The sequence below is a fragment of the Hippocampus guttulatus genome, chromosome 7, assembly GCF_054856545.1.
Source record: "Hippocampus guttulatus isolate MCC_2025c chromosome 7, RoL_Hgut_1.0, whole genome shotgun sequence".
NCBI lineage: Eukaryota > Metazoa > Chordata > Actinopteri > Syngnathiformes > Syngnathidae > Hippocampus > Hippocampus guttulatus.
In genome coordinates, this window is record NC_141267.1 from 23892153 (window position 1) to 23914791 (window position 22639).

Sequence of the window (22639 nt, forward strand, 5' to 3'; positions counted from 1 at the left end):
GACACCAACAAGGACTTCGTCTAAACAAAAATGTTTATTACAAACAAAAACCCCGCCTAATAAACAAGCGAAAACGCCGGTAAAAAACGAGAAGCGGGAAATAATGGAACGCGACAACAGAAAACGCTTGCAAAAACGGCAAGGAAATGTGATTACATAATTACTAGTTGACGTATGCGCTTAGAATAATCCCCACGGGAAGAAGAAAATGTAACCAACAGCAAATTGTATCGAATAATATTCACGAAGGTGGGCAACGGCAGTGGCGCGGCATGCAATACTCGGCAATGATACGTCGAGCAGGTGCAATCGGCGACAAATAGGCAGCAGGTGTGCAGGCGGCAGCAATGAACGCCTGCCACCTGCTGCCAATTACGGAACATGACACGCATCTTTTATTTACTGATTTTGTTCTCTCTTTGTTTCGATGCGTTTGATTTTAGGAGCTTCATTTTATTCTATGATTTAAAAATAACATATATATATATATATACACACACACACACACACGGAAGCCTGGAACTGCTCGTGTCACGCATTCACGGATTGGTGGTCAGTGTTTTTCTGAACAGATGAAACGGGCAACGACAGCGGAACGGCCCAAGCGTGCCAACTGCCGTCAGTTGACTTTGCTGGCGCAAAACAAACCGCGGTCATCACCAAGAAGTCCGCCGGCCCCTCCTAGTGGAGATTGTGCAAAATATTTTTTTCCATCTCACCGCACCGAGTGGAAAATGTCGACGCGCCAACAAAGACAACGCGCGATGAAGATGCATCATCTTTATTTTCCTCGGTTGTGACATGGCGCTTCTTATCTCCCACGATGAGAAAGTTGCGGCATCTTGACGGAGAAGCTCCAGCGGGCCCGGCGCAAACACTTCTTTTAGAAATGAAGCGGACAAACGCGAGCGGTCCTCAAGGTCAGGAAAAGGCCACGCGGTCGCCGGCTTGGCGGGAAAGAGTCGGCACGCCGAGCGCCTTTCGTCCCGATTTGGTGCTCACGTGGGCTCGCGGCGCACCGGGGGTCAACCTTCCGCTCTCGGGTCCTTGTTTTTGTCCGGCGCCGACATCGGGCCGAAAATAAGAATTGACTTTGAAAGAAATAGAAATGACCAACGCAAAGCAAGCGAGTCGTTGTTTTTTTCTGTCGTTTTCATTGACCTCTTGAAGTTTGGGCTTCTGCAAAGTCGTCTTGTTCCCTTCTTTGTTGCAAAGTGTGGGACGGCCAACTTTCCAAAAGCGAACCTTCAAGCATTCGATTGCCCCAATGAAACTCCTGTCCAAATTTCTTGCCTTGAAATTTTCAGTTTGGCCAACTTGTATTCTTTTGTTTTGTTTTTTTACGTTTTATCTTGGCGGTGCGGTTGCAATCGCTACCTCGTGCTAGCGTAGTCCACCTGTGCTGCTGGTGTCCTTATATATACACCGTGTCCTTCCTGACTAACTTCCAGCCGGTGGCTCACCTGCGGGAATATCTGCAAAGTCGTCTTCCACATTGTAACAAAAAAAAAACAACAACTGCATTTTGGCGGGCCTAAAACATTCATTTACGTTGTGACAACGTTGAATATATCAATTCTTGACAATTAGGGCAACAAGAGCGCGACACGGCAAGCGCGTTGTTTTCTATGAACAACATCAATCAGTTTGTCAAGTCACGTCAAAAGTTAAGTCCAAGTCCAAGTGGAGTCTCAAGCCCGTCGAGTTTTTTTTTGGTTTTGTTTTTTTTTTTGACTCCGGCCAGGTCGCGATGACCCCACCCCACCCGCGCTAACCGGCGCGTCAAGCTTTTACGTTGTCTTTTGGCTACTAAATGGCGACCTCTGCTGGCAGCAACGTGTCCGCAGGTGATCGAACACGGCAGTGTGCGCGTGTATGCGTGCGCGTTTGCGTGTGTGCGCGTGTGTTTTTGTACAGCAGTCTGATCGTCCCTCCGGGCTCCGCCCCTTCTCAAACCACAGTGTTGACGTCCTTCATTAGGTCCCCCGGCCCACACACACACACACACACGCACACGCACACAAGCACACGCACACACGCACACACACACACACACACACACACACACACAGGGCGGTTTTTAGGGAGAGGTTAGCGCAGCGATGACATCATCGTGGCACAAGCGGGCAGGCGGGGGCGTCACTCACTCAGGTGACCAGGAGTCGGGCAGCGAACGCCGACGCGACGACGGCGGGCACCGCCGACAGCCGCCCGGACCGGGACCCCGGCCGCGCCGGGTTCTGGTGCGTCTGTGGAGGGGGCGGGCCTTCCGATGCCGCCTCTTGACACTTGACCCTACGCGAGCGCACACGAACGCGGCCGTAAACAAATGAAAGCATGCGCTAACACACGCCTATTGACGGAGCGAGCGAGGGACCGGGGAGGGGAGGGGGGGGGGGACTTTTGGATATATTCCATTTTTTTTTTCCCCTTGGGGAGTTCTTTTCCACAGAGCACATACTGAACATTTATGAGTGGTTCCTGAAGACTTTGGGATCGGGGGTGTAAAAAAATGTCTCAAAGGGCCACTCAAAGTGCGCCCCCCCCCCCCCCTGCCGGTAGTCCCTCCCCGCTGAAAATGTTGCGTGCAAACTCACAGCTGTTTGCGCAGAAAGTGGCGGTCGGCATCGCAGGCGCGGGTCTGAGTCCGCGCGGCGGCGGCCAGGCTGTCGGCGGCCGCCTTCAGGCTGGAGCAAGCCGCCGCGTCGTGGTTGCTCTGGGTCAGGTTGTGCTGCAGCGCCTCCGCGCGCTCTGGATGCCAACGACAGCGTCAGGCCGACCGGCCGGCGGGTCCGCGGCCCCCGGCGGCCATCTTACCTTCTTCACGTTGCAGTCGATCGGTCAAGTTGAGCTGCGTCTGCAGCAGAAGCGCCGCCTCCTCCTGCAGCGCACTGATGTTGGCCAGAAGGACCACCTACACGCGCACACGCGCGCGTTGATATGTAGACAGGGCTGTCTCCAAATTCACAGCCCGGTTTTCGGCCCAACGACGCCGCCTCCGGCGCGACTCGACCGCACGTTGTGTCCGAACTCGCATCAAGCCCGTCCACATTCGGCGGGCACGGTTTATGCGAGCCGCGGAGGCCACGCCAGGCTTTGGAAGGCCCCAACGGACCCCGGATGCAAATTGTTTTTCTAGAATTTGGAACCGCGTGCGGAGGAGTCGCGGCCGAAGCGACGTCGGCGGCCTGCAAATTTGGACCCGGCCACTTCATCGACTTGAATGAAGAGCTCCGAACATGCTAGCGTGAGCATGTTCGCATCGATTATGGCTAAGCGGGAAGCGGCGAGGCCGAACTCGTCGTAGGGGCGAGAAGGCTGAGGCTGGGGGGCCGGGGGGGGGGGGGGTGTCCTTCCGTTTGCTCGGTTTCCGTTCAATGGCGTGGCGTTCTCTCGGCTTCTGTTCCCAATCGGTCCCGGCCGGCATCGAGTGGCAACAGATGGCGCGCGGGATGGAAAACTTTCCATCTTCAGAAGCCGCCGTTGGTCAGTTACCGTGACGACGGGACGCTTATCGAGCAACAACAAGGCCGATCCCATCCGCGAGTTTGGCACCAGAACGGCGGCCCGCCCGAGCCGAGGCAAACATTCCTGCCGCCTTGTGGGAGGCGGACCGGCAACAACTACTGGACCAGGAAGGAAAGGGAGTCGCGGATGGAAAGGGGAGGGGGGGGGGGGCTCAGGGCTGGTTTGGGGGGCGGGAGTGCGGTGAGTCACAGTGCGCGTGTGACACAAACAGTCACTTCTTCCAAGCAACAAGTTGAAGCCTGGAAAACTTGTGTCGTTCTCTTATTTATTCCCGCTTGGGGGGGGGGGGGGGGGGTTAAGTAGCAGAGGGGCAAGAGTACAGCTCCGAAATTCCGACTGCGCCTTAAGTGGCCCTCGCGTCGAACACGTCGATGATGAAGGCAAAGCGCCGTGTTAGAAGAGAGAAGTTGCTTTGCCCCCACAGCGCCCCCCCCCCCCCTCGCTATCTCGTCCTTCCATTCTCGGCTCGGGACTCGCGCGGCGACGCCACTCCCAACTCAAGCGCTCACTTTTTCCACTCCGGTGCTCCTACAGAAGGAAAGCGTGAAATTTGCCCGACTCGCGCACGCGCACGCGCCGTAAGCTTTTGCAAATGGACTCGTTCTCGTTTCATCTCCCAGATGAGAGGCGACATGCATCGCGCACGCGCGTAACGGGAAGCCGTAACCCCCCCCCCCTTCTCCCGACAGGCGACGGTACGGGCGCGTACCTCGCGCGCGCCGCAGGCGTCCAGGGTCCGGTTGGCGAGTCGCAGCTGGCCGTCGAGCAGCTGGAGCGCGGCCTCGCGCCGCCGGAGTAGCTGCTGCGCCGTGACCAGCCGCCGCTCCAGCTCGTCCTTGTCTCGCGCCCACAGCGCCTCGGCGCCCAGGATCTTCTCGTGGCTCCGCCGCAGGTCCTGGCGGCAGCGTGCCGAGCTCTTCAGGTCCGGGGACGTGGACCACACCACGATGACCACCAGGGAGACCAGGGACCACAGGGCCAGCGCCAGCAGCGCCGCCTTGGTGCCGGTGCCCATGCCGCCGGACTTGGACCCCCCCGCCGCCGCCGCCGTCATGAGTTGGGTGCTCCGAGTTCGCTCCACTACGCACACGCTCGCTGGCTCGCTCCCGCGGCAACTAGGGAGCGGCCCGCTCGCCTCCGCTCTCCTCGGCCTCCCTCCTCCCACACCACACCCTTCCTTCCTCCCCTCACCTCCCCCCCCCCCCCCCCCTTGGCGGGCTCCTTTCAGTCCTCGTTTGCGCTCACGCGGCACACGTGGAAAACTTTGCCGCGCGCGCGTGCCGACCGGCGGGCGAGAAGAACCCGCTCAGTGTTGTCGGTGTCCGCTCCATTCCAGCTGCTCTCCGTAGCGCATTGGCCTCCCCTCCAAAATAAAACACAAGCCGTCAGCCGCCTCCCGCGTGAGCTGTTTGTGTGTGTGTGTGTTTTGCTTCCCTTTCTGGCTCTGTTGGCCTCCCGATCATTCGACCGTGACGTGATTCCGATCTCAATAGCAACAACACTTTTGGTTTGCCACAAAGTACGGCGTTTGAGCCCAGCCCCGCTTTCGCCCCCCCCCCCCCCCCCGCACGCTTTTGATGCCGGCGCAATGCGACAGACAGCCGGGGGTGGATTTCACCATCAAAGTCTTTTGCCGTGACCGTAAGAGGAGCGGCGTGAAGTCGACAAATTGCACGAAGGAAAGACGGAGGAAAATCAATCCAAACCAACGAGGTCACGGTGTCACGTTGCCAGGTGGTGGTGGACCCCAAAAAGCAGGCAGGAGGGAGGGGCAGGGTGTATTTGAAGAAGTGGATTGAGAAAACACAGAAAACTAAATCCTAAACAAACAAAGTCCAAAGTAGCAAACAAAAACCACGAGTGAAGCTCAAAACGATCAATAACAGAAACATGACAAACAAACAAACGAACATGACGGCAGCAAAGCGCAATGACCCTGGGAGTCCTTTTAAAGAACTAATTCCCTAATGAGCAACAGGTGTGCAGCTGCGGGGGGAGCCCCACAGTGCCACCTGGTGGTCACAAACCCGATCGTGACACACGGAAACAAAAAAGAATCCAAAGTAGCAAACAAAAACCGCGGCCGAAGCCCAAAAGCAAACGTGACCGACAAAGAATGAGCCGACGCCGAGCGGCGGCGCCGGGAGTCCTTTTAAAACAGAGCGCCGGCGACGCGATGAGCGACGGGTGTGCGGCCGCAAACGCAACCGTGACGGTCGGGTGACGAGTGGCTTGGTTTGGAGAAAAAGGAAACGAAACAAAAGAGATGCGCCGCAGGCCCGTGACCTCACGCGGGCTTTTCATTCGACGGCCCGTTTCTCGTCGCCGATTTCCGCTCGGACCGCCCCTTCTCCCCGGCGTCGTCCCGTTTGTTTTTTGGGGTCGGCCCGTTCTCCTCGGCGCTTCGGTCGGCCGCTCGCGTCTCGTCCGGCCTTCTCCTTTGGGTCTCCGTTTCTGTTTGCGTCCGATGCCGGCGTGCGAAGCGGCTGACCTGAGCGGGGAGTGCAAATATTTGGCAGCGCTTTGACATTCCCGCCTCAAAGGCGGGAAGGAAAAAAGGAGCCGGCCTTTCCGACGCTCTTCCCGAGTTTCCCGACGAGGAAACGTTTGTCGATGCGCCGCCGTTACCGTGGTGACCATGACGCGCCGACGCAAGGATTTTCGCGCGAGAGGCTGCTCGCGGCAAATGTTTTTGGCCACCGCGATGCGAGGGGGAAAAAAGAAGCGAGAGCCGATCGATGACGGCCAATCGATTGATCTCGCTGGACTTTGAAGGAACCGAAGTGAAGGGAGTGCCGTCGGAGGTCAAAGGTGACCCTCCGGCGCCTCCTTGCGGATCGGTCGACGAGTGCGTGACCTTTGACCCTTGAGAAAAGACGACGCTCGACGATCGCTCGTGATTTATGATGTTCGGTGGACGCCCTTTTCAAAGACGTACGCCAAGTGGGGGGGTCTCGGAATCCGTCAGCGTTGCCGGTCGCCTTCAGAGCATGGGGAAATTGGGGGGGGGGGATCACAATCGATTTTGATTGCCGTTGAACTCACAGCTGCTTGAAAAGCGCCGCCTTCTCTTTCCTGTTTTTCTCCTCGCCAACGCGTTCGAGCAAAACAAAGCGAGGAGCCAGCGCGCAAGGTAAAGTCATGGCAATCCCTTCTTCTTCTTCAGCAAAATGAGGGCAGACGCCACACAAAACGGATGTGGGCGTCCTGGCGACGACGACGACAATGTTGACGGTGATGTCGGTGAGGTTTTGCTGAAGAACGAATACAGTACAATGTTTGTTTTCCGGCATTTAAGGCCCCGATCGGGCGCGCGTCCGTTGGAGCCGATTGTCCGCTCGGGTTCAAGTTTTTTTCTTCTGACCCGCGCGATGGGACGGTCCAAAAAGGTTAGCTTTGTCAAGTCTAAAAGTGTCCAGCACGCGGCAACTTGATTGTAAAGACATTTTTTTTAAAAAGCAAGTGTCACGGTGGTGCGCGCGTGCCGCCATAGGAGCGCGCTTCCTTTTTTCTCCTCTGCTGTTGCGCAGCAATAACCGTCATCGTTTGTTTGACGACGTCTGACTTTCCGCGAGCGTATCTGACCGGTCGACCAAAAGGAGGCCCTCCCGTCGCTTCTGCGTTGCAGCGTTGGAGATTGGCCCCCCCACCAACAATGGGAAAAATCCCAACAACAGAAGGAGGGGCGCAGCGAATCGGATGTGGCGGGAAATCGCCATCCAGCAAGTGTTTTTTGTGCTCGTGTTGTTGTGAAGGTGGACCCCGCCGCCGCCGCGATGGACGCGCCCCTCGTCCCGCCGCCGCTGTGGTGAAAACGCCTTTGCCCGAACGCAGACTCCGTTTCAGCCGTTGACTTTTTCGCCGCCTCTCACCGGCTTCTCGGTCTTCCGTCCGGCAGCTCCATCGAGTCTCCGAACGTCGGCGTGCGTCTCGGCTCGCCGGCGTTTGGACCCGGCGGAACTCTTCATCGCGGCGGAACTCATCCGCGGCGGCCACGAGGTAAACCTCGCGCGGAGCGACCGTCGGCTCACGCGACTCGCACGTCGAGTCGCAAACGCCGAGCGCATTCGGGCCCGTCGAAGCACTTTCACCGCGGCAGCAAGAAAACAACCAACAAATGCCGTTTCTTCCAAACGACCGAACGCAACGTGTCATGCGGGGGTAGGCCTCAATCGTCGTAGCCAAAGACGTACGCGGGGAAATCCCCCTCCGATCGTCGCTTTGCGTGAGGCGTCGGAAGCGGGATGGGAGAAGATTGGACATTGAAGTACCTTCGGCAAAATCTAGGCAGAGGCGTAGAAAGTAGCATCCTGCCATCTCGTGGCCGAAAGTGAAATTACACCCCAAAATCACACTTGTTGCAAACCGGAACAAAAAACAAACCTCAGCACGTGAGCATGTCAACAAAGGCGGCGTTTGCAACTGAATACAGGATAAGTTTGCACTGCGACGCGTTGAAGCGTACAGGGCGTGATGATTTCACGTGACACTAGAGGGAGCCCACATACCGCATTTTGAAAATCTGCACCGCGCGTGTAAATCGGTCTTTCTGTCCAGCTCGTTGTTTTTTGTTCTTGTTGTTCTCTCGGCAGACGGAGTCCCGTCCGTGTCCCCGCCGGCCGCGGGGCTCGCGAAGGGCGCCGCCCGCCGGTTTGCTTGGTCAGCGGGTGCGAATCTCCACCGACCGTCCTTTGGTGGTCGGACGACGAGCCGCTGACGCCGCCCGCTGCGGCCTCCGGGACGTGGGCGGGGCCGGACGGCGACCGCGGCGCCACCGAGGTGCGGGAGGCGGCGGGATGGCCTCCCGCCCCTGCCGCGTCGTACGCGTGCGGGACGGTCCGGCGGGGGCGCGTGTACCGACGGACGCTGCGCACGCAGTAAACGGGGCCAAGCTACAAACATGGCCGCTCGGGTCACGCCTTTAAAACACGACAAGGCGACGCTTACGGCGAAGACATTTTACTTCCGCTCCGTATCATGTGATCACACGACAAACACAAGAACACTATTTACATTTAAGTGCCCCCCCGGCCCCCTCTAAAAGTTGTCCTTGCCGTCTACACGGTGTTAGCGTAGCTTCGCATCCTACACAGGCCGCGAAGCTAAATCAATGACAAAGGTAGAACGGGAAACGAGGCAAACACTCCCTCGCGTTTGGACGCAAATGTCGCATCGCGGCCTCCCCGCTTACATCTCGTCGGAGTTTTCTCGTCGCCTTGCAAAGACCGGGACGTCTCCCCGAGTGGACCGGACTGTGATGCTAAGCTAAGCCAAGCGTGTTTCCAAGGCGGCGCAAACAAACGTGAGCATAAAAGGAAGTCGTCATGCGCGGGCTGCCTTGCTAACTGCTAATGCGCTAGCCATTCAAAATAAATAATCCTTGAATATTAAAAAAGTCATCTGAGCTTCAGTTGTAAACAAACTGACAACATTTCAAACGATAGAATATGAGCTAGCACGCTAGCCGCGGTGTTTCATGCACTTGTCAGTAAAAGTCAAGTTTGGAATGAGATGTCAGTATTCACAAGCTCATAAGACCCCCCCCCCCCCGGGCACATTAGCGTCTCTGGACAGAGCTCACTGGGCGCGCGCACTCTGAGCGGGGGGCTCCGGCCCCGGCCCCGAGCCGTTGCTGAGGCCGTCCGGGCTCGGGGGGGCGGCCCGATTCTTGGCGGGGGCCGGGCCCGACGAGCAGCTCTTCTTGGGCGGCCTGGGCGGGGCCACCGCCGATCTGGCCTGCCGCTGGGCGTCGGTCCGCAGCGGCGGCCTGGTGGGGGCGGGGGCGGCGGCGGGGGGGCTACTTTGCTCCCTTTGGTTCTCCGAGGGCGCGGCCCCCTCGTCTTCGGGGGCGGGGGCGGGGGCGGCCGCCTCGGGGGGCGGGTCCCGCCGCGCGCTGCTCTCCCGCGACGTCCCCGAGGCGGGAATCTCGCAGCTGTCGGTGCGGCGGCGAGACGACTCGTGCATCCGACCGGTCGCCACCACCGCCTTCACGGCCGCCTGACGGTCAGACCGCACGCGTGACGGAACTCCAGCGGCACGGGAGCGCCGCCCGACGCCGCTCTTTCCGCCGCCTCACCTTCAGCTTGCGCCGGGCGTTGAACTCTTGCAGCTTCCTGTGCGCCGTGTCCATGTGCGAGAAGCGCGCCGCCTTGCCCAGCACCCAGGGGTGCTGCAGGGCCTGCCGCACGCTCAGACGCTTGGCCGGGTCCAACACGATCAGCTTGCTCACCTGGCACGCACACGCACGGCTTCGGCCTCACTCTCGCGCTCCGACGGCGTTAGCATTGCTTTCATGGCGGACGGACGGACGGACGGGGGAACCGACGACCGGCCGGAGGAGGCGGCCACCCACCAGGTCCTTGGCGTTGAGCGAGACGTCGTCCCACCAGGGGGAGACGAACTCGTAGTCGCAGTTGAGGATGCGCGTGTACATGTACTGGTCCCCCCGCGCGTCAAAGAAGGGCTCGAAGCCGCACAGCCTGCAAGCGCCCCGCACACGTCAGCGCCCCGTTGCGCCGTTCCCGCCTGTGCGAGCGCGCGCGCACTCACAGAATGTAGAGGATGACGCCCACTGACCACATGTCCACTTCTGGGCCGTAAGCGTTTCCTCGAAGAATCTCGGGAGCTCGAAAGACAAACAAACAAACAAACGTGACGTGACGTGACGTGACGGCGCACAACAGCCACACCTGCGACCAGTGAAGGCGCCACTCCATCAAGTCAACCGGTGCGGCGGCGGCCCCCCCCCGTCCCATCTGTGATCTTAAGCCCCCCAAACCCTCGAAGCGGAGACCAAGTAGCCTCATCCGTCACACGGCGCGCGCGTTCGCCGTACTCACCACAATATCCCGGCGTCCCGCACACCGTCTTCATGGTCACTTGCTCATCGATGATTTTGGAAAGACCAAAGTCGGCTGAAACACAGCGCGGCGCACGCGCAGTTGACGACGCCGCGGGTGCGCGGCTCTCGCGGGGACGCCCAAGGTGTCACTCACCGATCTTGAGCGGCGCATCCGGCGACAGGTCGGCGTAGAGCAAATTCTCCGGCTTTAGATCCCGATGCACCACGCCGTTCTCGTGCAGATACTGACGCACGCACGCACACGCGCACACGGGCACCGAGGTTGAAAATCGACAACAAAATTGAAAAAACATTTTCCCAAGTGAATAACTCACCGAAACGACACGAGAGATTTTCAAACGCAACTGCAATTCAAGTGAAAATGTTCTTTGTCACTTGGCGGTTGATTGGAAAAGTCTCGATTTCGGAATTGCCGTTGGGCCGTGCGGGACAAAGGAAGGCCCGACGGCCGTTCGGCGATCGCGCGGGACTTGAGGAGGTCACACTCGGCGGGACCTTTTTCTTCTCGCACTTGACAAATAGCTCCGTACAGCCATCCCATCCGTGGTCCGAAACCCCCCCCCCCCCCCCCCCCCACACCCTGAACCGGTCGCTGGTCAATCGCAGGGCGCGCGGAGACAAACAACCAACCTCGCTCACGCTGGCACCGAGGTTCCATCCAACTGCCGCGCATGTTTTGGGAAGGTGGGAGGAAAGCGCAGTACCCGGAGAAAAGCCACGCGGGCACGGAGAGAACATGCAAACTCCACACGGGGAGGCCGGAGCCGGAATCGAACCGTGCGCCTCTGCGCTGTGAGCCCGGCGTGCTAACCGGTCGACCGCTGGGCTGCCATTGCACACACACACACACCACTCAAAAATGATTCAGAGGTACTCAAGCACGTATGGTGCGCAGTGATGGGAACACCGTTAGCAATGTAATGCTAATGCTAACAACACCCCCAATCAGAGAAAGATTTCTACTTTTTTCTGACGTGGCGCAAGTGAATCGTGCTCATCGCAACACGCACACACGGGATCGAGGTCATCTCCGACGTGTGTGTTGGTGTGCGTGTGATATTTTAATCCGGCGTCACGTTAATCTGATGAGCAGCCGGACGTTACGTAAAAACATTTGCTGCGCCGACGACATAACAGCAAGAAGCGGCAGCGGCGCCGGGCGCTTCCTCGCAACAAGATGCTAAATGCTAACCCCGCTAACGCGATTGAGGAAAGATGAGCCGCAGCCAAGCCAGGCGGCGCCCGCGTCGCTCAACATCGCTCGAGCACAAATTGCAGCCGTCTTGCGGCGACTTCTGAAGAAAGTCGCTGACGTGAAGGACGTGCGAATCGGGGCCAGGGCTGACGATTGGGGCTCACCGATATTTACGACAGTTTGGGTCAAAATGTTCAAGCATCCAAAGTGCAACCCGTAACCGCGTTGCCATGACGTCAAGCGTGTTCATCCGACAACTTTTCCCATTTTTGCCCCAACTCAACCCAAAAGTGCAGAAACGTTGAACGCGGCGTCGAGGGGCGGGGGGGAGGCGGGTGGGGGGCGGTGACGTCCTTTTCCAATATGTGAATAAGATCAAAAGAGAAGAAAACCTCGATTTGGCCCACAATGGGAAAATTCGCACCCACGTGGCGAAGCGGGCGACTCGCAACCGCTGTCCCGTATGTTCAATGTTTTGTTTTGTTTTGTGCCCCCCCCCCGCACCCCCCAGCAGTGACCGTATTGCAAGGACTGAACTTTTCAAAAAAGAAGCCGATGGCAAGCGAGAGCAAAGCAGACGTCCTACCGCCACGGCCTCCAGGATCTGCTTGATGACGTGGGCGGCGTCTCTCTCGCTGTAGTAGCCGCGCTCCACGATCCTGAAAGGCAAAAGGCGCCGTCTGACGTGGGGACGCCTTTCGGGAGAAAGCTACGAGCGACGCATCAAAAGAAACGCGACTCGCGTGCCACGCCGAGTGACACGACGGGGGCGGGGGGGGGGGGGGGGGGCGAACCTGTCGAAGAGCTCGCCTCCCGTCACCAGCTCCAGAATGAGAGCGATGTCCGTGTCCGTCTCGAAGATCTCCTTCAGCCGGATCTGAGGACCGGACGGGAAGCGGCCGCGTCACGGGTCGGACGACGCGGCGGCGGCGGGCGACGTCACACTTACGATGTTGGGGTGCGAAAGACGCAGCAGGACGCCGATCTCCGTCCGGACGATCTTCTTGTCGATCTGCGGCTCGGGGAAACGAGCAAAGTCACGCGAGTTAGCCGACGGGCCGGGCCGGCTGCTAAGTGGAGGCGGCGACGTGGTCTTTGTGCGACCACTGACCGTCTTCTTGAGAACTTTGACGGCGTACGACTTGGTTTTCTCTTTTTCTTCGCAGCGATACACCACCGACGTCGCGCCTCTGAAAGCACAAAACATTCTGCCGTGTGTGTGTCAGCGCGCGTGTGTCGCGCCGCGACGATGCGACCCGCTACCCGTCTCGGACGTAATGCGTGTGCGTGCTCGTGCCAGATGGAGGAAAGGCTTGCCCGGTCTCCGTGGCAACAGCGCACCTGCTCACGGGCGCGCCAACGCGTTTGTGCCTTTGGTGACGTCACACGTCGGTTGAGCGCAAACAAGAACGAGAGAGAAAAAGCGAACTAAAGCCTCGACTGCATTAGCCGCGATGCTCGCGTTTGTTTTGCGGTTTTGTTCGCTCTTCTTGCAGGTTTCTTGGCTCTCCTTCAACAAAGAGCAGAGCAGCGCGCGCTTCTCGTTGTGCTCGTCGGGTGTCGTCCTCGCGTTTTTCGGGTGTTCTTTTGGTGTTTGTCTTCTTGCCGAACGTGCCGCCGTCCCGCGTCACGACGGCTTGACGCCAAAGTGTCCGCGGCCTTCGCAAGTTGGCCGCGCGAACGCCAACGCCCCGCCCCCGCCCGAAACGACGCTCCGATTTTGTCGCTCGCCGGTACCGACCTGCCCAATTCGGAGCCGAGCGTGTAGAACTCTTCCACTGTCCCGTCCCTGCGCGAGCCGTCCACCCAGAAGTCCGCCGGCACCGCTTCCGAACCGGGATGGGACGTCGGCATCTTGAGGCTGCGTCTGCGCCTGGTTCCGATCACGCGCGCCCTCCCGAGTCCAGATGGGGCAGAACCGGATTAGAGGGAGGATGGGAGGGGGTGGGCTTGTAATCCCACCTCCCGCTCCGTCGAAGAGCCAAAACGCACAACCGACACGGACCTTTTTTTTTTATTATTATTATTATTATTTTTAATATACTCCAATCCGTTACCAGAGTCCGTAACCCGCTAAACCTTCATCGGGCCTGCGAGTGCTCGAACGCCGGTCGCGTTCGGGCCATGATCGCTCCCGTCGCGGCGAAGAAGCCCCCGAACCGAATCCGACTCGGTCCCGGATTTGGAAAGGGGATCCGACAACAAACGTCGATGGTTCAAATGGTTCTGGAGGTTTTTGACGTGCTGTGATGTGTTGTGATCTGCGGCGGCGGCGGCGGCGGCGGCTGTAATCTCCCGGCCCCACCCCCGACGGCACTCGGGCCAATCTCAGCCTCTCTATTGGACGCTCGAGCTGTCATTCAAAACTCAGCCCGCAGCGACGCGCGTGCCCACGTTTTCGTGACGTCACTCCGTCGCACACACATCTCACTTCAAGTTAATCGTCTGCGCTCGACGGTAAATGCCTGTTCGATTTCTGTAACATTCTCCTAGAAATCGTTGGACGAAGAGTCGCCGCGCCGCCTACGAGTGGCCACCGAGGGGCGCGGCCGACATTTGGACGTGAAGTCGTCACACGCACGCGGCGTCACTCCACTTCCTGGTCGGCGTGTACTTTGTCAACAAAGCAGACCGGCGAGTCGAGTTCGGGAGAAGGCTTCAGCTTCCCTCCAAGTTTCCTTTCGTTTCAATGGCGGCGACCGCGCGCTCGGCGCTCCTTCTTCCCCCGCTGCTCGTTCTTCTTCCAGTCTGGCGGACGCTCGCGGTTTTGGGGGCGCCGCAAGCGCACGAGGCGAGCGGCCCCGCCGAGGGTTCGAGCGTCAGCAACAGTAGCAGCACCACCGCCGCCGGAGGTGCCGGAAAGGAAGGGCAGACGCTGAGCGGCTTCGAAGCCGACTCCTCGATGGTGCAGCGAGCCTTGTACGTGCTGGTGGCCATCACGGCCTTCGGCCTGCTTTACTTCCTCATCAGGGCCGTGCGGTGAGCATCGTGACGTCACTGCGCCGACGACTCACAACGCCGAAAGCTCTCCCAATACGTTTTGTAATGTTTACGCTCGCGCGTATTCTGCCGCGCACACCCGCGTGGCGTTTGTGCTGTGTGCGTGTGCGTGTGTGTGTTCGCGCGCGCGGGTGGATGTTTTTGGTGCAGCGTGAAGAAAACGTCCCCGAGGAAGAAGTACGGACTGCTGGCCCGCTCGGAGGACTCGTTGGAGCTGACGGCGGCGGTGGCGAGCGACGACGATGACGACAACACGCTCTACGAAGCTCGCCCCCTGCGCAGGACAGAAGTCACGCCGTGACGCGGCCACGTCACTTGGTGTGTTCGCCTGAGTCGCCGGAGAAGACGATCCGCGGGAAAATCAACCAAAGAAGACTTTTCGTTTTGTTTGTTATTCTTCTGAGATACATTTTGTTTACATTTGTTTGACATTTATTGCGGAATTTGTTTGATTTTTACTTTTAAAGATATTTTATTATATCTTTTTTGTTGTTGTTTTTTCCAAAGAGGAGGAGGAGCTAGCTGACTGTCGCCACTCGTGATTGGTCCAATCACTTTTACCTATCTTGGTGCTGAGCATCATGGGTAATGTGGACTTTTTTTTTTTCGACCGAGTATGGGGTGTCACGGTGGTGGGTGTATTGCTGACGTATGTCCAGCAGGTGTCGTTTGGACCAAAACATCCACTTTTTCCCCCCTAAAGCAAATTAAAATGGATACTTTTTCTATGAGTGAACCTTCTTTTTACCTGCGCCATCATTTGCGTATTCATCTCGAGATGTCATCAACCCGACTGGACAATCGCACTCAATCTGATTTTGCCTTGTACAGGTATTCGTGTCTTTTGACGTCGCCACAATTAGTTGAGATCCATTCCGAAAAATGCAAGTATTGTCTTAATAGAAATGTGATCAATTTGGCATTTCATGTGTTCGGACGTGTATTTTCGGCGTAAAGCGAAGTTGTCCTACCTTGCTCACACTCTAATTGAGAAAGATGACATTTTTGCTATAACTATCGGTTTAGTTTTGAGACAAAAATGCTTCATTTAAAGGCGCTCCGTCCACTAATTGCTGTTGACCATTATTCAAGGGGGGCGCTGTGAGGATTTCTTCTCGCTTCCGCGGCTCACCAACGAGGAAGTCAAGTGGCACGCTATTGGTCGGCGATTCAGCGAGAGCGCTTTCCGATTGGCCGCTCACGCTTCCGCTCGGCTTCGGAGTGGCCCGCCAGCCGAGCGCTAAACGGCGCCATCGTCGAGCCGAGTCGGCGCGAGCGTGCGACATTTCGCCAAAAAGCAAACGCGAGGCAGCCCGCCGCGCCTCGCTTCTACGGCGACTAAGACGGGAGTTAGTCGCCATTTGAATGCTCTGGAAAACCGGCACGCGGAGTCGAGGACGCCGGGAGCTAACGCGGCTCGCCGCTAACGATCGCGCGCCCAAAGACTCACTCCGCCCCTTCGTTTCTTTTCTTTTCTTTTCTTGCTTTTTTTTTGACGGTTGTTTTGTGCCGAAGTGTCAGTCATCGATGAGCTGCCCGGTCAACCTCCAGGCTCTGCAGGCTGCTGCTTTCCACCAGGCCCCCAGCCCCCGAAACGTGGGGGCGAGGTGAGTGACATTTGCTCTCGTGCTTCCTTGCCGATAATAATCACAATAATAGCGGTAATAACCATGATGATGGGCGCAGGTTCTGCTACTTCGACGACCGAAGAACAAATGTGTCATGTCCTTAACGTTGTTTAGTGTTCGCAAACGCTCACCAATCGCCACCCAAGTCAAGTCAAGTCAACAGTATTTCTAGAGCACTTTCAAACAGCCATCGCTGCATACAAAGTGCTGTACATGGAGCAATTTAACATGCACAATACCCAAATTCATGTGCACCTCTCGACCGATGCCTTCTGAGAATATCCAAACGAATTTGCGATTTTAAGGAAATATGGCAAGGAAGAGACAGTCATGTCCTTGGTGCGATCGCTTTGATATTTGTGGAGATTGATGTGGGTTTAGCTAGAGGGTTTTTTGTGGGGGGGGGGGCATCAAGAGACCTGCAGCTTTTTTGATGGAGTGGAAAACTCAACGCCCACAGAATCCAAAATATGAATTGTTTTGCTTTTGTTTGTTTACATTCAGCCTTCTGGTCCCCATTTCACGCTCATTTCTCGGGGCTGTCCCTGAAAAGGCTCTTTGACGGCCGTTTAAAACTCAATAAATATTTCAGGGAGACGGGGGCAGACCCCTGCGCTATGGCGCCAGCCCAGCCCGACCAGCGAGCGCCGGCCAGATGATCACTTCACCGTTTTGATGGCGTCACTTGATGCTTTTGTTTCGCCTTTAAGTCGGTGGGCAGGGCAGCTCGTTCGGCACCTCCGCAACCCTGGACTGCGAAAGCAAGGAAAGGAACATTTTTTTCCCCTCGGCCGATTTCACGGGTGGATTTCTTGTCGCCGTGCCCTCAGCCTGTGAAGGTCTTCGCCTGTCACGGAGCATCCAAACAAGATCGGAGTTTGTCCGCGTGATGTCGTCGCTTCCCGTACGCGCAACTTTTCAGGACATGACGAGGGTGGCTCACGGAATGCGAACGTCGGGCAATAGAGTGATTTCCTGCCTCGCCGAAGCCTGACCCGCGTTGTCCTCGTAGACCCGCGGGAAGGTCCCCGACGGCGCTCGGCTTCCCCGAATCCAGAACTTGTTTGCGGGATGGCCGCCCCACCGGAGAGAAACTCTGCATCCAGCTGTGCTCTCACAGGTGAAGGGCCGACTCGTGCGTCGCGCGCGCGGGGGCTAATATTCCGGCAAGTGAATTTCAAAAGGGGGAATCGGACGAGTCCGCGGCCGCCCGAAGACGGCCGGACGGCGGCTAGCTTCTGTCCGCGCGGCGTTTTACGTGCCGCCGCGCGGACGGTTCCGACCGGCGGGGCCTCTCCGCTTGTTACGGTCGGTTTCGATGCGTCGGCGTACGCCCGTACAAAGTGCAAAGGCGTCGGGAGCGACGGCGGAAAGTCGAGCCGGCCGCGTTTTCGGCCGGCGCGCCCGCAGCGTCTTGACCGCTGTCCGAATTTGTCCCCGTTTTCAAAACTCGTCTTATATTCCCGATGTGATGAACGGTCGGCGTGGTTAACGGCGCTCTTGTCTTGCCGCCGCGCTCAACGTTTTCATTTTCGCCGTCCGGAGACTTGCAAGCGTTTGTGTGTGTTTAGAATGCCGCGCCTCCTCCTGCGCGAGAAGGCCCTTCGTCTGGCTCAGCGCCACGCCCGCCGATGCCACGCGTCTCCCGTCAGCTGCTTCTTCCTGGGCTCCGTGGCCGTGGACGCAGGTCAGAGGTCACGTCTCGCCTCGCCTCGCGTCGCGTCGCGCGCGGAGACCGAAGCCGGCCGAAATGTTCAGCGGGAGGGGGCGCGCTCGCCCGGCATCCGCGGCCGGGCGCATCTCGGCGCCCGATCCGAAAGCCGGGCCGTCTGTCGCGCGGCGGCTCGGGGCGAAGTGGAAGGAAGAAAGCGGTCGAAGAGACCGAAAGCCCGGAGGGCCGCGTTTGCGGGAGACCCCGACCGAGCCATCGCTCGGCCGATCCGTTCTCGGCGGATATTTCGCCTTTTCAAATATGCCGTCCGTCACGGAACGACGCGGCCGAACGCGGCGCCTTTTATGCGGCGTCGGTGTCCTCTGCCGTCCCCAGACGAGGAGGGCGTCACCGTGACGCTGGACCGCTTCGATCCGGGGCGAGAGCGGGCCGCCGACCTGGAGCGCGTTCCCGCGGCCGCCCTGCCGGGCGACGTGCTGGTTCCTTGCACGTTCTCGGGCCAGGAGAGCTACGAGGACGTCATCCAATCGGAGGCTGAGCTGACGCGCTCCATCTCTGTAAGTCCCGCCCATCGCTCACTCGAACCTCCGTCCGTCTTCAAGAGGATTTCGCGCGGCGAGCGCGCGTGACCGATATCGTCGGAATTTTCATCTCCGGGACGGCGGCGTCTCGAGGGCCGAAGGAAACGCGGTCGTTTGCGGTGCGGACAGGCGCTGCGGGCTCACGTGAGCGGCCGGCGGCCCCTGGACCTGTGCCGGCTGATGGAGGTGAAAGGTCGCGTCGGCTGCGAGCGGCGGGGAGACGCCGCGTCCTTCTGGCTGGGCTGGTCGTGCGTGTGCCCGTCGGTCCGCTTGGACGCGCGGCCGGTCCGCCCCGTCCCCGTCATCCCCACCGCGCTGCTCAGGAGCTTGAGCGGGGCGGGCGGCCGCCGGCGAGGGTGAGGCCGCCGCCGCCGGGCGCGTAACGGGGGCGCCGGCGCCGGCGTACCTAATGGCGCGCGTGCCCGTGTGCAGGTTTGTGACGATGGATCAGAGCAGGAAGTTGCTGCTGCTGCTGGAGTCGGACCCCAAAGCCTCCAAGCTGCCGCTGGTCGGCGTGTAAGTCGCGCAAATGAACGGCGAGGTCGACGCTCGGCGCCGAAGGGCGAGAAGCGCTCTGCGCATTTCGGACCGTCGTCCGACACGCGCGGGAGCGGCTCGCCGCCGGCCCCGTCGATTTTGGGTTCTTGAAGTGCGCAGGCGCCGCCGCGAGCTTCACCTTCTTCCCGTTGCGCGGCAGCTGGCTGAGCGGCGTGAGCCACGCGTCCAACCCTCACGTGTGCGCCTGGTGTCTCGGGTTCCTCTTTGGCTCCGCCCTCCAAGACAGGTTGGTGACGTCGCAGGAAGCGAGGGCGCCCGAAGCACCGCCGCCACCTTTTTGTTGCGCCTTCGTCAGGGTCCTGTCGGAGGACGGCGCCTTCCTGCTGGTCACCTTCGCCCCCCCGCGCGCGGCGCCCGCCTTCTTCCGGTGTCGGCCTCGCGCGTCCGCCCCCGCGCGGCTGGAGTGCCGGCTGCTCGGCGCCCGGCGCCGCGTGACGCTCCTCCAGGTGAGTGCGAAGGAGGCCCGCCGGCGGGAGGGCGGCCGAAAGCCCGAAAGGTGACGAGCCCGTCGGCGCTCGGCAGGGCGCGGCGGCGGAGGGTCGGCCGTTGGAGTTCCAGCTGATCCCGGAAGGCCACCCGAGGCAAATCCGAGCCTTCCGAGACGCCCGGCGCTCCTTGGACAGGTCGGTCGCCGCTCGTTTGGCCGCCGCGCCCCTTCGGTCGGACCCCGTCGCTTCCTTTTCCGAGTCGATCGCTGACAAAAGCGCAAAACCAAAACGAAAGCCGCTTGAGACGGGCTCATGCGGCGGACTCGTTGCCAGAAGCGAAGCGCGCGCTCGTGTCTCTTAAGCGCAGAACCGAGGATGCCGGTGACTAAACTGTGGCTACACTTGAGTCGAGGCAGAGGAGAAATGCGTTTTTGTAAGGGAGCGATGAGGCCGTTGCGTCTGAAGGCCTCCGTCCCGAGTCTTTCTGGCATGCCTCGTCGACAGTGACGGTCCTCCGGCGGCGGCGACGGAAACATGTGTCAGCGAGCGAGACTCTGGCGTGCAGGAGGACGAGTGGTCACCCCGACCTTCGCCTCGCCCCCACTTTCCTGCACAGCAGGTAGGCGAGAGCGCCGCCCGCCGTTTGCGCGGCCTTCCGGCCCGGCCCCACGCGACGTCTGGCTTTTCAGGCTCCTCCCGTTCGGCCGGCCGTTCCGGAACTTTCTCTGTTGGCGGACGGCGGCGCCCCCGACGCCGAGGACGACGGGGGGCGCGCTCCTCCTCTCCTCCGCGGCACCCCCGACCCTCAGCGGACCACCCGCGGCCCCCCGGCGCCCGAGCCTCTTCGCCCGCCCGCCTCCGCGCGGGCGGGCGACCCGGCGGCGCGCTCCTCCTGTGAGACGGAATCGCGCGACGCCCGGCGCTTCCTCTGGCAAAACCAGCAGCTGCGCCTCCTGCAGGCTCAGGTAAGAACGCCTGACGGGAAGTTGACCGGGCCGAGGCGGAACCTTTGTCCCTCTCCTCAATTGATCATCCGTCCATTTTCGAATCCGCTTCTCCTCAGGCGGGAGCCTATCGCGCCCCGAACCGCTTGCCAGCCCATCGCGGGGCACGCAGAAACCAACGACCATCCGCGCCTGCGCTCGCACCGCGGAATAGTCGTAACCCGCCGCGCATGTTTTCAGAATGTGGGAGGAAAGCAAAGTACCCGGAGAAAACCCAGGCAGGCGCGGGGCGAGCATGCAAAGGTCGGGGGCTGGAATCGGACCCCCAACCACTGCACCGTGAGGCGGGTGTGCTAACTTAGCACCCGGCGGGCCGCCGCCTCAATTGACGAAGGGTCGAATGGAATGATCTGCGGAATTTGGGACGGAGCCCCTTTGGCTCCGGGCGGCCGGCGTCGGGGGGGTTTAAAAAAAAAAAAGACGACTTTGGCCGTTATTTGAAGACGGTGACGAGAAGCCTCCGTGCATTGACACGCGGGCGCAATTCCGCTCCCTTGAATGGCCGACCCTCGCCACATCTCCGCTTTGCTTCTTTTTTTATTTAGGTCCAGATGCTGCTGGAAGCTCAGGCGGTCCGGCCGACCCGCGAGACCGGTTGCCGGGGCGCCCGTAGCAGCAGCAGCGTCGCCGTGGAAACGGGTGAGGCCCCCCCCCCCCCCCCCGTCCGCCGGTCTGTTGCGGGCCCCGTTTGGATTTGTCGATTTTGGTTCTCAGGTGCCAGTCTCCTTTGGGGCGCTCAGACTCCGCCTCCCCGGGCGCTCCCCCGCGCCCTCGCCTCGCCCCCCCGGGAAGACGGCCTCGCGGGCCGGGAGCCGCCGGTCGAGACGGAGCCCCGCTTTTACGGCGACCGCACGCACGTAGGTGACGCGACGCGCGCTCTTTGTCCTCGTGAGGGCGCCGCGTGCGGACGGGTGAGCGCCGAGAGCCGCCCGTCGGTCGGCCCGACGCCGGCCTTCTTTCGCCGGTATCGGCTGCCGATACCGGCCGAGGCCGCTCGTCCCCCGCCAAAATCACTTCCGCGTTTCATCTGCCGTCGACCCAAACGGAAGCCGCCGCCGTCATACGACCCGACCCGGTCGACGACAGGGTAGCGGACTCTCCCTGCGCCGCGATGCCCGGGGTAACGCGAAGCTGTTGGTACTATTCGGGGCAACGTAGAGCGGCTTTTATTTTGAAGGTGGGGGTGGGAATGTCGGAAGCACCGCCTTCAAAATAAGAGCGGTCAAAGATGGTCGCGTCTGGCGAGCACCAGCGCAACTGTGCCGTTAATTTGGCTGCCCGCCCTGAAATGGACGACAAGTGGTGCGATGGCGGCGGAGGGGGGGGGGGGGACGAGCTCGGTCGATTTGGCAGAATAAAATTCGCAGAACCGCTAAATCGTTCCAAATGGCTCAATCAAAGAAGGACTTTGGATGGGCCCTCCTCTTGAATGCAAAGCCGCGTCCGTTTCGAGCCCCGCCGGTTCGGCCGTTGCCGCTCACGCCCGACGGCGCGCCCGACCCGGCTGGCGCGCGCTTGTCCCCTTCAGGGAGCGGCCGAAGTGACGAGCGGCACCCCGGCGTCCCAGAGGGAGGGGCGCGGCGGCGCAGAGGGCCGGGAGGTCGCGACGGCGATGTCGCAGCGGCGCAGGTACGCACGTCGCGTAACCGCCGGCCAGAGAGGAAGCGCAGCGTCAAACATTTGCTCATCTCGACCCGCTTTTAATTTGGAGGGAGATGTTTTTGGCCCTTTGACTTATCGGGACCTTTTGGGCAGCGACCCGGACGGGACGGCCATTTTGCTGCAGTACCACAAGCGCTCGGCGCCGGGCGACGCGACCTCGCCGGACCCCGCCCTCTCGCCGCTGTCGCCGAGCAACATGTCGGCGGCCACGGCGACTTACATGCGCCGTCACGGCCTCCTGGCGGGCCCGCTCCAGCTCCTCCCGGAGAGCCGCTCGATCGGGGAGGCGGCGGCGCCCGACGGCGACGAGGAGAAGCCCGAGGCCGGCCGGCCGCCGGCGCCGGGGGACGCCTCGGTGGGCAACATCCTGGACCTCGGTCGCCTCAGACAGCTGCCCAAGCTCTTTTAACGCTCGGGTGCTCGCTTTTAATTTGAAAGGGTCTCTTTTGGCTCACGCTAATAAAGTGCTTTTTCTTTGAAAGGGCGTGTTTTGGCTCGTCCTTAACGGGTTAGCGTGGAAC

General features: G+C 60.0%; 4 protein-coding genes across 12 annotated transcripts; 2 read left to right on the forward strand and 2 right to left on the reverse strand.

The window, feature by feature from the left end:
* Positions 1-15: 15 nt before the first annotated feature.
* Positions 16-4709, reverse strand: LOC147203241 (uncharacterized). The gene is made up of 5 exons (XM_086116579.1): positions 4238-4709; positions 2818-2914; positions 2598-2751; positions 2148-2295; positions 16-1971 (listed from the first exon to the last, which is right to left on the reverse strand). The coding sequence occupies exons 1-4, from the start codon at positions 4580-4582 to the stop codon at positions 2148-2150; spliced, it is 744 nt and encodes a 247-aa protein (XP_085972705.1). The 5' UTR covers positions 4583-4709; the 3' UTR covers positions 16-1971.
* A 3762-nt stretch (positions 4710-8471) lies between these two features.
* On the reverse strand, positions 8472-13471 carry LOC147203242 (calcium/calmodulin-dependent protein kinase type IV-like). 2 transcript variants are annotated; one of them, XM_086116562.1, is made up of 11 exons: positions 13327-13471; positions 12697-12775; positions 12535-12597; positions 12380-12462; positions 12172-12244; positions 10524-10614; positions 10368-10442; positions 10078-10153; positions 9881-10007; positions 9605-9757; positions 8472-9525 (listed from the first exon to the last, which is right to left on the reverse strand). In XM_086116562.1, exons 1-11 carry the CDS (start codon positions 13437-13439, stop codon positions 9106-9108), a joined length of 1353 nt encoding a protein of 450 aa, XP_085972688.1. In that variant the 5' UTR covers positions 13440-13471; the 3' UTR covers positions 8472-9105. The 2 variants fall into 2 exon arrangements, with proteins under 2 accessions (XP_085972688.1, XP_085972687.1); XM_086116561.1 differs by having other exon boundaries at positions 12535-12775.
* Positions 13472-14274: 803 nt separating this feature from the next.
* Positions 14275-15316, forward strand: fam174c (family with sequence similarity 174 member C). 2 transcript variants are annotated; one of them, XM_086116581.1, is made up of 3 exons: positions 14275-14564; positions 14736-14903; positions 15093-15316. In XM_086116581.1, the coding sequence occupies exons 1-2, from the start codon at positions 14275-14277 to the stop codon at positions 14884-14886; spliced, it is 441 nt and encodes a 146-aa protein (XP_085972707.1). In that variant the 3' UTR covers positions 14887-14903; positions 15093-15316. The 2 variants fall into 2 exon arrangements, with proteins under 2 accessions (XP_085972707.1, XP_085972706.1); XM_086116580.1 differs by having other exon boundaries at positions 14736-15316.
* A 452-nt stretch (positions 15317-15768) lies between these two features.
* On the forward strand, positions 15769-22599 carry stil (STIL centriolar assembly protein). 7 transcript variants are annotated; one of them, XM_086116553.1, is made up of 15 exons: positions 15773-16192; positions 17226-17333; positions 17785-17900; positions 18261-18442; positions 18596-18822; positions 18899-18982; positions 19164-19250; positions 19320-19470; positions 19547-19647; positions 19957-20071; positions 20142-20417; positions 21002-21095; positions 21171-21317; positions 21985-22085; positions 22212-22599. In XM_086116553.1, the coding sequence occupies exons 1-15, from the start codon at positions 15951-15953 to the stop codon at positions 22551-22553; spliced, it is 2373 nt and encodes a 790-aa protein (XP_085972679.1). In that variant the 5' UTR covers positions 15773-15950; the 3' UTR covers positions 22554-22599. The 7 variants fall into 7 exon arrangements, with proteins under 7 accessions (XP_085972678.1, XP_085972680.1, XP_085972676.1 ...); XM_086116556.1 differs by having other exon boundaries at positions 15776-16192; positions 21171-21313; XM_086116552.1 differs by having other exon boundaries at positions 15769-16192; positions 19164-19470.
* The last annotated feature ends 40 nt before the right edge of the window (positions 22600-22639 follow it).

Bases quoted from the DNA above. Each gene is read 5' to 3' on its own strand.
- stil (XM_086116550.1), top strand. From the start codon at position 15,951: ATGCTCTGGAAAACCGGCACGCGGAGTCGAGGACGCCGGGAGCTAACG. The intron at 17,334-17,784 runs GTGAAGGGCCGA...GTGTGTGTTTAG, and splicing joins ATCCAGCTGTGCTCTCACAG to AATGCCGCGCCTCCTCCTGC. The intron at 19,471-19,546 runs GTGAGTGCGAAG...GGCGCTCGGCAG, and splicing joins GCCGCGTGACGCTCCTCCAG to GGCGCGGCGGCGGAGGGTCG.
- fam174c (XM_086116580.1), top strand. From the start codon at position 14,275: ATGGCGGCGACCGCGCGCTCGGCGCTCCTTCTTCCCCCGCTGCTCGTT. The intron at 14,565-14,735 runs GTGAGCATCGTG...TTTTTGGTGCAG, and splicing joins TTCCTCATCAGGGCCGTGCG to CGTGAAGAAAACGTCCCCGA.
- LOC147203242 (XM_086116561.1), bottom strand. From the start codon at position 13,439: ATGCCGACGTCCCATCCCGGTTCGGAAGCGGTGCCGGCGGACTTCTGG. The intron at 10,615-12,171 runs GTAGGACGTCTG...TGCGTGCGTCAG, and splicing joins AGATCCTGGAGGCCGTGGCG to TATCTGCACGAGAACGGCGT. The intron at 9,526-9,604 runs GTGAGGCGGCGG...TCTGACCGTCAG, and splicing joins ACGCCCGGCGCAAGCTGAAG to GCGGCCGTGAAGGCGGTGGT.
- LOC147203241 (XM_086116579.1), bottom strand. From the start codon at position 4,582: ATGACGGCGGCGGCGGCGGGGGGGTCCAAGTCCGGCGGCATGGGCACC. The intron at 2,752-2,817 runs GTAAGATGGCCG...GTTGGCATCCAG, and splicing joins TCGACTGCAACGTGAAGAAG to AGCGCGCGGAGGCGCTGCAG. The intron at 2,296-2,597 runs GTGAGTTTGCAC...GCGCTCGCGTAG, and splicing joins CACTTTCTGCGCAAACAGCT to GGTCAAGTGTCAAGAGGCGG.